The following is a 14,186-nucleotide window of genomic DNA, read 5'->3' as shown; positions in this document are numbered from 1 at the left end:
ACAGAAATAGGCACTCTTTTTGGGACAAACCAAAAAGGAAAGTAAGACACTTAAATTGGCACGGAGGGAGTATCATTCTATTTATTAGTACTCCCTCCATCCCATTTTATATGAAGGTGTTTGATTGAACACGGAGTTTAAGAAGGAAAGGAAGACTTTTGAAACTTGTGGTTGAAAATGAGTCATAAATATATGTGTGACTATAAATAATTAATGGTAAAATGAATTATTATAAGCCCATACAAACAAGCTCTAGGATTTTCAAAAAAAATCTCTTCTCTCTCTTCATGCAAACCCTAAAAATTGAGCAAACCCTACTTTAATGTTGGTGGCTACGGGCCAACCACCACCGGTGGTTGGCCATGATATTGCTTCATCGTCCCAGTTCCCTTCTTTGAACCCCACAACAATAACTACCTTGAATAATAACCCTAATACAGTACTAAACGTATACAAAACCCTATCATATGCCAATCTAGTTGATCCAAAACACTTGAATCATGACATGCAGACGTCCAAAAATGATATTGAACCTATTGAGGTCAAAAAAGTAGAGATAAAGGATGGAAAACGTGTGGTTAGATGGACAGAGGCTGAGGTTTTACGTATAAACTCCATTGAAGAACTCGACTACGCAGTGGTGGGCAAATTTTCATATGGATGGCCAGAGTTGGAGGAACTGAGAGTCCAAATTCCAAAACAATGTGGTATCAAAGGTAGATATAGGGTTGGTTTATTTAGACATCGTCATATTCTAATAAGGATTGATCTATTAGAAGATTTTATTGCGATGACTTCTAAAGGTGTTCACAATATTAATTCAAAAGATGGGTATTATTATCCTATGAGACCATTGATATACGATCCTATGTTTAAAATTGAAGAAGAAACTACAAAAGCTATGGCTTGATTTCTTTTTCACGTATCTATTGCCTTTTTCTTTGTTAAAGAATCTTTATTTTCTTTGGCATCAGTAGTTGGCAAGCCATTACAATTGGACATGGCTACTATTAATAAAACTAGACCTAGTTGTGCGAGGGTCATGGTGTTGGTGGATTTGCTTGACGATCTCCCTGATTCCGTAACAATAGATATGGTTGATGAGGACAATAACAAGTCTAGGGAAGTGATTGTTAAGATACAGTATGATGTGTTGCCAAAATGCGTAAAAAATGCATGCTACAAAGGTCATAATGAAGAGGTTGTCGAATTCTTCATCCTTTGAATTAAAGCTGTTACATCAGTGATAAGAAGTGAAAGGATGGGAAGCAGAATGGTGAAGTGATTTTGAATACTGATAGTAGTGCATGGAATAAAGTTAGGCATGACAAGTATTTAACTCGTGGGAAGGTTTTTGGAAATGCTATCAATTTTAACCCCGTCAAAGATAATAGAATGCTGGCAAAGGAAAATGTCTCAGGGATTTCCAATAAGATAGGCAATGATCAGGCTGGGATGTGATAATTACTCAAAACAAGTTTGATATTTTAGGAAATAAAGAGGTGACAAAAGAGGATGGTGAGAAAGGCATCAAGGACCAAACAAAATCTGATCTTGTTGATAATAATAGTCAAACAAGGCCTGATTTTAGTGTCAAAACAGTAGGGGGATTGATAAATGAGGCTATTCAAAGAGATGAGCAGGATTGGAGACATCCAGCTACTAAGGATGATAATTTGATGGTTCAAAAGATGGATCAGGTATCTGTGGAAGATAAGAAGGTGGAAGGAAAGGAGGTTACTCCAGTTGTTGATATATTGGCAAGAAATACTCTATCTCCCTCAAAATGGGGTGATAGAGTAGAACATGAAATGCTGGAGGATAAGGAAGATGGAAAGAATGTGGAAGACCTGATTAATGCAGACAAGTAAAGTAGAGAGGAAGCTATAAAGGAGGGAGAGGATTTAGATCCTCCAGCAGATGTTTTAGTGAATCAGCAGTCTCAGGAAGTGGTGCAGTGTCATGATAATATTGGAGAGACCATTCAATCTGAATGGTACCCTCCTAGATCACCAGAGGTTCAGTCAGAAGATGTTATCTCAGCAAAAGCGAGAGGGAGAAGCAAAGCAAGTCAAGTGGTGGGAAAGTTTCTCCTTTGAAGGAAAACTCTCCAATGAAATTTGCATGATTTGGTTTCTCATAATATAGAGGAGTTCATGCGGCCATCGGGAAGAAAATAGAAGATAATGTGATTAAAACAAAGATGCAGACTCGATGCTAGATTCTCCTTCCAAAACACCTATAAAGGGGGAAAGAAAGGAGAAAAAAGGTCCAAGACAAGTTCAAGCACCTAGTTAGAGTGTTGTCAAAGAAGGCTCCTTTAAAGCTATTGTTAAATAATGAAAGCTTTCATATGGAATATAAGGTCTGTGAGAACTCAACAAGCTTTTCATAGATTACAAATATTGCACAGACATCATAAATTCTCTTTTATTGCTTTGATGGAGCCTTTTCAACAAGCAAGATATATTGATAAATATAGAAGGAAATTAGGAATGACTCATGCTGGAGTAAACAATTCAGGAAAAATTTGGTACTTTATAGAGGACAATGTGGATGTAGAGGTGATTTCTGATTCTGTACAACAAGTTTCCTTGAAACTGGTTTTCCTAGATCGGAATAAAACCTTGGTCATCACACTAGTTTATGCAAAGCGTAATGAAAGGGAAAGATTACGATTTTATGGGAAGACATATATAATGTAGCAGGTTCCACTAATTCTCCATGGTTAGTTGGAGGGGACTTCAATGTTGTGTTGCATGAAGATCAGAAAATAGGTGGGATTCTGTTCGACCTCAAAACTATATGAAGACTTTGCCTTTTGTGTGAATTCTTGTGAACTATTGGAAACTGGTTTTAAAGGGAGTCATTTTACTTGGTGGAATGGTAGAGGAGGTGCTGATTGTATTTTTGAGAGATTGGATAGAATTTTCTTCAATCAACAGTTTCAGCAATGGTTTGCTGACATTGAAATAGGGCATTTGGCAAGAACTGGCTCTGACCATGCTCCTCTACTCATCTCTTTGAAGGAGCAAGGTCAGGTGGTGATAAGGCCCTTTAAATTCTTAAAATTCTGCAGAGAACACCAAGATTTTCTATCTGTTGTTAGCAATAATTGGGCCTCAAAGGTGACAGGGAATCCTTTTATTTTGTTTAAACAAAAGTTGAAGCATCTAAAAGGTATTCTATCTGCATAGAGTAAGGAGGTATATGGTGATATTTTCAGGCAGTTGATGATAGAGAAGAAATAGTCAGGCTCAAGGAAGAGTTTTTTTAGACTGATCCTTCCCCTATGAACAGAATGGTTCTCCAACAGGCTCATCTTTGAACTCAAAAAGTATTTACACTTTGAGAAGGAATTCTGGAGGAAAAAGGCAAATGTAACATGGTTTGCAGAAGGTTACAGAAATACTAGATTTTTTCATAATGTAGTAAATGGTAGGAGAAAGATATTACAAGTAAAAAGAATTCAGAATGCTAATGGTGATTGGTTAGATGAAGCTTCAAACATGGCTAGGGAAGCAGAAAGTTTCTTTAAAAAACAGTTCTCACATGAGGAGGAACTTGCTAATTTTAGTTTACTGAATCACATTCAGGCTATGGTAACTAAGGATGACAATTTAACTTTGGTGGCTTTGCCTGATATAGAAGAAGTTAAAACTGCAGTGTTTGCAATGAATGGTGCCAGTGTATGTGGTCCTAATGGTTTTTCTGGTGCTTTCTTCCAAATCTGTTTGAATATAGTAGGGGCTGATGTGTTCAATATTGTTAAAGCCTTTTATGAAGGTTTTACTCTTCCAAAGTCAGTTACACATACTAATCTGGTGCTGCTGCCTAAGAAGAATGATGTACAGACTTATGCTGATATGAGGCCTATAAGCTTGAGTAACTTTATTAATAAAGTTATTTCAAGAGTTGTGCATGGAAGACTGGAATCTGTACTGCCTAATCTCATCTCTACAAACCAATCAGGTTTTGTGAAGGGAAGAAACATAATTGAGAATGTTTCTAACTCAAGAAATTGTCACAGATATTAGAAAAAGGGGCAGACCTGCTAATGTGATAATAAAGCTTGATATGGCAAAGGCATATGATAGGGTATCTTGGTTGTTCTTGATCAGAGTTCTCAAAAAGATGAGATTTGCAGATGATTTTGTTGACATGATCTGGAGACTAATTGCAAATAATTGGTATTCAGTAATGTTGAATGGTCAGCCATATGTTTTCTTTCACTCTGCTAGAGGGGTTAAGCAGGGCGACCCTTTTTCACCATCTTTGTTTATAGTTCTTTCTTTGGAAATCTTGTCAAGAGACTTGAACAGCCTATTTGAAGATCCTATGTTTAGAGGCTATGGCATGCCTAAGTGGAGTGCTGATTTAAATCACTTGGCATATGCAGATGACACTATGATTTTTGCATCTCATCGATAAGTATTCATTAGAATTGATTATGGGAGTGTTACACGTATATGAGGTCAATCAGTCGGATCTTTGAATAGATCAAAAAGCTATTTTTATATGCACGTAAACCGGTCTCAAGGTTTAGCATTAGAAGTAGCTCAGCTTACTGGTTTTTCCAGAGATGACTTCCCATTCAAATACTTGGGATGTCCTATCTTCCATACAAGAAAGAAGAAGATGTATTATAATGATTTGATCAAAAAAGTGAAGGACAATTTACAAAACTGGAAAGGAAAATTGATGTCATTTGGTGGTAAAGCGGTGCTCATAAAGAGTGTTCTTCAAAGCATGCCTATGTATTTACTTTCAGCAATGGTTCCCAAAAAATACACTATCCAAGAGCTGCATAGAATATTTGCTAGATTCTATTGGAGCAGCATGGAGGAGAAGAGGAATAGGCATTGGACATCATGATAAAATATGTGTTTTCCAAAGGACGAAGGGGGCATGGGATTCAGGTCCCTTTTTTTATGTTTCAAAGGCTTTGTTTGCTAAGCTATGGTGGAGATTCAGGACTAGTTGCACACTATGGTCCATATTCATGTGGAACAAATATTGCAAGAAACAGATTCCAATTCTGGTTAAATGGAAAGGAGGATCACAATTGTGGAAAAGAATCTTTGGAAGCTAGAGATGAAATGGAACAACACATTTGGTGGGAAACAAAAAATGGTTCATCTAGTCTATGGTTTGACAACTGGACTAGACTAGGACCATTGATCACACTTTTACCAGTTGGTTATCAGGTCAATGAAGATTTAGAAGATGTGGATGTTGTGTTATCATAAGGAAAATAGGATATTGATCTGTTGCACACAATAGTTCCTGAGGAAATTGTAGATCACATAAGGTCTAAATTGATACTTCAGGAGGGGGAAAGACAATGTGACAAACCATGGTGGATGCTGACAAGTACCAGGAAATTCACAGTGAGTAGTACATGGGAGGTTATTAGATAGAAAAAACAACAGCAATGGTTCTATAGAAACATATGGATCAAAGGCCTTCCTTTCAAGATAGCTTTCTTTTTATGGAGAGTATGGCATAGAAAGTTACCTGTTGATGATGTTTTGGCTTCTATGGGGATTAATCTGGCTTCAATATGCAGATGTTGCATGGTTCCTCAACAAGAGACTATGATTCATCTATTTTTAACTGGGGAATTTAAAGAGAGATTTGGCGGTATTTTGCGTTAAAGCAGGAGTTAATGGTCCTTTTGTACAGATCAATCAAGCTGTCACTAAATGGTGGACAGCAAAGTGCAACTCCAAGCTGAGGCCTCTTTATCAAGCATTTCCATCCATCATTATGTGGCATTTGTGGAAAAGGAGAAATACTATTGTGCATGGGGGGAGGATATCTAGAAACCAAGTATTATATGGCATTAATTAGCAGCTGGTCCAACTTGCTAAACAACTGCCTGTGCTTGACACTTGCCCGGATAATTGCCACAATCGGTGCGAGGTTTTAGAAGTTCATTAGCCATATATCACTTGTACAATCGCAAATGGTTAGTTCCTCCAACAGGTTGGTTCAAGTGTAACACAAATGGGGCTTATAAGAGTAGAATCGGTCGAGTTCTTGACTTCGTATAAGAGATAGTGCGGGGGACTTAATTTTTGCATGGGCAAGTACAACAGCAGAAACATCCTCTCTTGAGGTTGAGGCAAAGGTAATCTTAGAAGGAGTAATCTATTGTGCTAATAATCAATTTTTTCCCCTTATTATAGAGACAGACTCACTTGTCATGAGAAAGGTGTTAGATGGGAATGGAAAGTGCCATGGAAAGTATGCATGGAGATTAATAAGATTCGGGAATGGAGATTTAAAGGGCAAACTCAAATGGCTCATGTGTTCGGAGAAGGCAACAAACTAGCGTGATTATTTGGCTAACATGGTTGTTCATTTTGCGAGGTGTTCTTCAATATCATTCTTATCGGGATCTTCCGGTCGAGGCAAAGACTATTGTTTTAAGTGACAAAATGCAAATGCCAAGCTTTAGATTCAAGACTTGGCAACCTAGGGAACCAGTTGAGCACAACATCGACCGCATGATATTTCAAAGATCATCGGCAATTTTGGAATGCAACATAAGAAGAGTAGCATGAGTCTCATGCCTAATACTTAGTTACTAGGGAAGTTCTATTCAATGTGTGGTATTAACCTTTGGTTCATCCTATTGGAAGAATCTCCTTAGTAGCATTAGTTGTTGGTGTGACACTGATGAATATTCGGTAGGCATTGTCATAAAGTAAATTTAGCGACAAAGAAAAAGCGAATAATGTGCTACGGATAGTTTCAACTTGAAGGATTCTTCATTTGTTTTTTCGATTCCATAAGCACCTGGTGAGAGCTTTGAGGTGACTTGAAATGGAATCAATCCAAGGTTGGAGCAAAAGCAGCAACATGTTATTTTTGCTTTTGTTTTTGCATTTTTTACTGCTAATCATATTGTAGGTACTTTTGGCCAATTTTCTCTGTCTGAGACTATTTTGATTAATAAATTTCAACCAGCATGATGCTGGTTGCTTTGATTAAAAAAAATTAATGGTAAAATGGAAAATCTGAAGTTAAATTATTACTAAATATAGAAAGCTATCATTTTTTGGAATTGACTAAAAATGAAAGAGTGTCATATAAAATGGAATGTAGAGAGTACATATGTTGTAAATCAAATATCTACTCCCTCTATCACAATTTAAGTGATACTTTTCGCTTTTTGAGAGTCAATTTGACTAAATTTTGAAGTTAAATTGGATTAGATTACTCCCTCCGTTTCTAAATAAATAGTTTTTTAGGCTTTTCATTTTGTTTCAAAATTAGTTGTGCTTTAGGATTTCAAGAAGAAATTGATCTTATTCCTTCAAAATACCCTTATTTACATAATCAAGATCATTAAGTAGCTTTTCTAGGAAGGAGGTAACTTAGAAAAGGATAAAATTGAATTAGAGGTGAGTTAGTAAAAACACTTTGAATTTTCTAGGAGTGAACAATATCTTAAGGGCCATGCATAAGCTAAAAACACCACGAAACAGAGAGAATAACTCAATATTTTAAGATTAAAATTCATATATTTGGAAATTACATAAAGAGTATTATATGTTGCAACTTTTCTCATAAAAAATACATCAAATTCATGCAGTTTGAATATCAAGAAGCGAAAAGTATCACATAAATTGGATGGAGGAAGTAGATACTCCCTCTGTTCCAAAAAGATTGTCCTACGTTCCTTATTAGTTTGTCCCAAAAAGATTGACACCTTTCTATATTTAGAAACAATTTAACTTTATGAGATGATTTACACACACAAATATCTAAGGTTTGTTTTGGACCACACATTTCAAAAGACTATATTTATTTCTTAAACTTCGTATCAAATCAAATTAGGACAATCCTTTTGTGACGGAGGGAGTAATATGGACCGAAAGGAGTAACTAAACAAAGAACAAACACGAGACATTGTAACAGGAGTAATAAAAATTGGAACAATCAAAATGATGGTAAAACGTGAAAGTCATTAACTCTACTTTTTGTCTTCTTTTATTGCAACGGCTACTTTCTGTCTCTTCTTTATCTTACAGAACTAAAACCAATACTAGTCCAGTAAACAAACACAACAACGTAACGTTGTCAATATCAGAAACTATGGAAACTTATAATAACAGTGGTCCATTAGTAATGGTGATAGAGTATTTAGAATCGTCAATGTCGAAAGATCTTCTCTGCAAATTCCCCGACAACTCTGCTTACGATTTCGATTATTCCCAGAGCTCTATTTGGTCTCCTTTAGTACCTCCTCCGCTGTCTTCCGACCGTAGGCTCAGTTTCGGTCTTTCAAGAAAGTTGTCGTACGAGGATGATGAAACCTTGTTCGGGAATATTAAGAGGAAGTTTTCTAGTGTGCTGTTTGATAACATGAAAGTATACAAAAATTTGAAGAAGAGACAGAGAAAGGGGTTTGATTTTTCTCCTGTACCATCTTCTTCTAAGGTCGGCTCTTGTACTTCAACTCCAAGAAAGGTAAATTCGATTTTGCACCTTTGGGTGGCTTCTTTTTTGTCTTGCAATTTTCTGCTTCGATGTGGACATGGAGGATAGTGAGCAATTTTAGGTCGAGGTATATACATATTTGTTTAGTTATATAATGTTTCAAGTTGGTATAAAAAGACATCTAAAAGGGCTCATAAAGGTTTTATTTATTAATTATTTTTTCCAATAATAAAATTAGGGATGGTTGCTAGCAACATTAACATAATAGAGGCTGTCACCCAGTATAGAATGATCCGATGTTTGATTCAAATCCAATACTTAAGAAACGTGTTAAATTGATTCTTCTTAATGAATAGATTTGATAGTTACGGAAGTCAAAGGGATTAGTTACGAAAGGATATTTTGAGTCATAAAACTATAATGAAATATACATACCATCAACTAATATTTACTGAATGAAAAATAGTCTGAAAGAAATGGTTCGTGACTCTTATTTTTTATTTCACTCTCCTTATTGCTTTAGGTTTTAGATTGCCTTGAAATTATATTTTAATAGTGAGGGTGATCTGGTGGTTTCGTTGCAAAGAAATGGTGAGTATAGTGCTATATTATATTTACTGGCTTAAATTCTTAGATTCGTCTATGTACATAGACAATATGCATACTGATAGTTTTCTTGATTATAATAAATCAATTGAATTGAATTTCGTTAGAAATGAACTGAATTTCATCCTCAATAGGTTTGCAAATTCAATAGGACTAATAATGAAGCAGAGCAAACTCGTAGTATCTTCTTTTTCCAATTTGTGATTTCGCAAATCTAGTGAGTTAACAATATGTTATAATGCATGCAGGGGTGGGCTAAGGTGCTAAAAGCGGCTTCTAAACATTTTAAGAAGAAGGGCAAGAAGAAAGATTCTGCAGGTCATCTTAATCTTTCCAAATGTTTAACTGGCAATAGTCTTTCGCGCACTACTACATATCCATAGTCAGTGTGATGGGGATATTCTCTTGTAAATCTAGTAATTTGCTGGCCATAATTTCCAGTAAAAGTAGTATATATGCTGTTGCATTTGAGCCGAAACACTTGTGTTTCTCCACTAAGTTGTACTTTGATTAATTCATGTTATAGCAATTCTATCATTGTTGCTAGTGAAAGATCACGCTTAATAATCAGCTTTGTAGCAATCTAATCTCTTCAATGCTAATACTATAGAATTAAGATCTGCAGGTAATATCTAGTTAAGTATTTGTTCTACAGCAGTCAAATGACTTGGTTTAGTAACTTTTAGGATATTAGGGGAACTTGTGGTCACTGGTGGAAGTTAGACTATTGTGTTTAGGAAAATCAGAGTCTGTAACCTGTTGAGAATTGTGTTTCGAGCAAGAGCCTAATAGCTATTATACACTTGGGATGTCTTTGTCTTTTTTAATAATATCTGAATGAGACGGGCTTAAATGGAGTGACATGGAGAGTAGTTAGCTTAAATGATACACCAACATTTGACCGGATAGTGGAATAGAAGCTATTTTCCATATTTTCATAGTTTTAACATCACACGTAGTTTTTCTTGTCAAAGCTTGGTCAGTCATTTCTTTAATGAATTCCCCCTTTCATCTCAATTAAGCTGCCAAGTGAAGAGGATTTGATAATTATATCTATAGTCCAGGTAGCATATGAGAAGAGGCCTTATGATAAGTTTATTAAACGGAATATTTTCAACTTCTAAAAGCATTTTATTTCAGTTGATACCCTCCACCCACCTTAGACGAGGCAAAAGAAAAGAAGAAGAACGAGGCGAGCTTACTTCTTTTTGGGCAGTGGGGGTTGGAATTGGTGGCTCTCAGGGCTGCAATTTTTCTCGATGATGCAGAGGGTCCCTAGATCAATGATAAGATTGTGAATTCAGCATCTACATTAATGTTAATACATTTTATGGTTTCTTGACAATGCACTTCTATCCATTTATATTTTATTTTTAATTTCCCAAATTTGCAAGCAATACTTAGTGGCACAAGTTATCTCCTCGCAGCTACCTCCATTGTGATAGAAACCGACAAAGAATTTGTGAAGGCTTCGAGTAGTAAGCGATAGGATAATTGTCTGATAGCTCTGGAAGAGGTTAATCACAGCCCACAGGAGACAACAATGTGCGACGAATCTAGTTTTAGAAGCATTCATTAGTCTAATAGAGGGGGCGTAGAGTCTTTCGGTAAAGGCAAACACAACTATATACTAAGCAAGGTAGGTCTTCTATCCATTTATATTTTATTTTTAATTTCCCAAATTTGCAAGCAATACTTAGTGGCACAAGTTATCTCCTCACAGCTACCTCCATTGTGATAGAAACCGACAAAGAATTTGTGAAGGCTTCGAGTAGTAAGCGATAGGATAATTGTCTGATAGCTCTGGAAGAGGTTAATCACAGCCCACAGGAGACAACAATGTGCGACGAATCTAGTTTTAGAAGCATTCATTAGTCTAATAGAGGGGGCGTAGAGTCTTTCGGTAAAGGCCAACACAACTATATACTGTGCAAGGTAGGTCTTCTATAAAGCCCCTGCCATAATGCTAGAGAGACAACTTCGAGTGAAAGACCATTCCATATCTGACTCGAGCTGGCGTAATTTTAATTCAGTGTTGGATGGGGCTTTAATCAATCTACATACTATCAGACGACCAAGAAAACACCTGGAAATTGTTTATGAGAAAATGGAAGGGATAGGAGGGCAGAGGATAGAGCAGAAAAGGGCACAGGCCGAGCTAGAAGCTGATTTACGAGTTCGGCTGAACCCAATAGCTTTTAGTTCTAACCTTGTATTTGTATTAAGAAATTCATTTAATATGTTGGCTCCGCCTCTAGAAAAGGGTCTCAAGAAATGTAAGATTGCATTTAAGGCAAAACTAACTTTGGACATGCAATAGCTTTGGGAGATGTTAGCAGAGAGTTTGATCCAATGTTCACTCTGCTGCAAAAAAGCTTAAGCAGCAGTCAGCAGAGAGTTTGAACCAATTCAGCAGCTAACTATTAGAAGAGAATTTGATCTAAGAATAAATTTGCTGCAACAAAGTTTCAGAAGCTAAACTGTAAAAGAGAACTTGATCTAAGAATAGCTTTGCTGCAAAAAAGTTCATTAGCTGCTTATAGTGCCCTCAAATTTCAGTTGCTCCTCTAACTTCTATCATGAAAAATTCATAGACGCAGTACTTTCAAACGACTGCGGTAAAAATAACATCGAGAACTACAATTCAAGTGGAAAACCGATATAGGGAAAACAAAACATTTTCTTGATAATATGTCAAACTTCAAAAAGTTGCAATCACTCGAGCAAATCTAGTTATTTTCCCCCATTGGAAAATAAAGAGAACGGTTTCATCGAGCTAAGGTTTTATTGAAGTAAAGTTAAAAACTAAACTTTGTAATACAAATATACGGACTACCACTATATTAGGCATAAAATGAAGTAAGTTCATCAATTCAGCTTCCGAAAAACAACTACACTGCCATATAAGATAACATTGTCAAATTCACATTCCTAGTTCCCCCATTTCTTGCAGCCAGTTAGCCCATATTTTTACATTTTACACCTTCATTTAGACTCGATTCTGAAGTTTATCAGCAAACATAAAACATATAAGCTGAACTTTTGATAAAACACACAAGAGGGATGACACTACTAGAAACAAAGGCTTTTCTCACCATGAATCAATGGGAAATTTGTTGTTTAAACATGAGTTTCCCACCTCATTCCCGCCGAACCAGTTCACTGGAAAAACACATGGTGGGAAACAGGTTCTAATTGAAACGCTGGAAAACTTTCTAATTTTTCCGTGTGAAAATACTACTATTTTTTCTTTTCTCACTGGCTCAATCAAGATATCTGTGAGAATAGTCACTCAACATTTTTCAGTGGGAAAATAGTGATTTTCCAGCAGTGTGAGTTGTGTTTTCTACGGATAATGAGTCTTTGTCAACTACTAATAGTAGACTTATGTTACTGGAAAACCACATTTTTTCTGAGACATCCTTGGACTTAGATAGGAAGATTCTTTAGTAAAGTTGTATGCAAAAAATGGTTTTCAACAAATGGATCAACAAACAGATAATAATAGCAGGAATATCACTACAAGAAGAAAGGCATTTGCCAACAACATTTTTGTTGCCAAATGTTGGATGTCGTTGCCAAAAAGTACTTTTCGTAACAAAAAAAAAGGTTGCTGCATGCCGTTGCGATAACCTCCGATGCGAAAAGTTCTTGCAACAACAATTGGTATAGCTGCCAAAACTTAAGTAAATGCAACAAAAAAAAAAAAAAATTGTTGCCAAAAATTATATTTTGTTGTTATCCAGTAATGCCTAAATGACAACATTTTGCAACAAAATATTTTGTTGCTTTTGATTAAAAAAAAAAAAAACAAAAACAAAAACAAAAAAAATCCCAACAATATTGTTGTTGCCAAAAATGGGTGGTTACATGTATGATTTAGCAACTTTCCTATATTCCCACAAAAGTCAAAATTTCAAAGGCCAAAGTCATAGATAGACCCTCAAACTTGTCCATATTTTTCATTTGGACCCCTCAACTGAGCAGCGTACCATCTGAACCCTCCAAGACAACGTTTACTGTGTCATATAGACACATGCCACTGTGCGTGTTGCCCACTTTTTTAAGGAGCATGAGAAGTATTTCAAATGCTATTAATGTGGATCCCAGTTGACAAGTGTCAACAGAAAAAGGCATGAGAATATTATACTTTTTCTCTCTCTCCCCTTCATCTTCTCCAACAGAAAATGTCCATGATTTCTCCATTGATGGACCAAAAAAATCAATAGTCCTTTGAAATAAACACACAAAAAAACCCTTCATCCAAACACACCCCTTTACTTATTTTCGAGACATCTATCTATTCTATACTCACAATTAAAGGTGTCAACCGGTTCCAAAACCGGTTATGGAAAATTCCTCACAATTCTCGTTTTAAACTCAAAGACGGTCCGGTTTGGAGTGTTTAAAATATATATTTTTTTTTGTTTTTTGTATTATATATATATTATAGTATTTATTTGTATATTGTAGGTATATTTACATATGTTTTCTTTATAATTAAATTTTAAATTTTTTCTAGTGTTCAGAGTCAGCAATACAGAATAGTGTTTTTCGTATACATATATATGTATAACTTACATATACTTATATATATGTATAGCTTAATATATATAGTATATATACTTATATACTATATATACTTATATATATGTATAACTTAATATATATACTATATATATGTATAACTTAATATATATACTAAATATATGTATATAACTTAATATATATACTATATATACATATATACTATATATTTATATATACATATATACTATATATACTATATATACTTAATATATATACTAAATATATGTATAACTTAATATATATACTATATATATATTAAGTTATACATATATATGTATAACTTACATATATATATTAAGTTATACATATATATATATAACTTACATATACTTATATATATGTTTTAATATATATAGTATATAAGTACTATATATATACTAAATATATGTATAACTTAATATATATACTATATATATATATATACTATATATACTTAATATATATTAAATATATTTTAATATATATACTATATATATATTAAGTTATACATATATATATATAACTTACATATATTATATATATGTATAACTTAATATATA

At 34.8% G+C, this 14,186-nt stretch overlaps 2 protein-coding genes across 2 annotated transcripts; both read left to right on the top strand.

Moving 5' to 3' along the window:
* The first annotated feature begins 4,518 nt into the window (after nt 1-4,518).
* Nucleotides 4,519-5,249, top strand: LOC132066472 (uncharacterized). The gene is made up of 2 exons (XM_059459778.1): nt 4,519-4,859; nt 4,958-5,249. Exons 1-2 carry the CDS (start codon nt 4,519-4,521, stop codon nt 5,247-5,249), a joined length of 633 nt encoding a protein of 210 aa, XP_059315761.1.
* Nucleotides 5,250-7,987: 2,738 nt separating this feature from the next.
* LOC132067039 (uncharacterized) lies at nt 7,988-10,690 on the top strand. The gene is made up of 2 exons (XM_059460198.1): nt 7,988-8,481; nt 9,306-10,690. The coding sequence occupies exons 1-2, from the start codon at nt 8,107-8,109 to the stop codon at nt 9,438-9,440; spliced, it is 510 nt and encodes a 169-aa protein (XP_059316181.1). The 5' UTR covers nt 7,988-8,106; the 3' UTR covers nt 9,441-10,690.
* Nucleotides 10,691-14,186: the final 3,496 nt, after the last annotated feature.

Source organism: Lycium ferocissimum, chromosome 8 (genome assembly GCF_029784015.1).
Source record: "Lycium ferocissimum isolate CSIRO_LF1 chromosome 8, AGI_CSIRO_Lferr_CH_V1, whole genome shotgun sequence".
NCBI lineage: Eukaryota > Viridiplantae > Streptophyta > Magnoliopsida > Solanales > Solanaceae > Lycium > Lycium ferocissimum.
The sequence above is the reverse complement of the archived record's forward strand: the minus strand, read 5'-3'. Positions and strand labels throughout refer to the sequence as shown.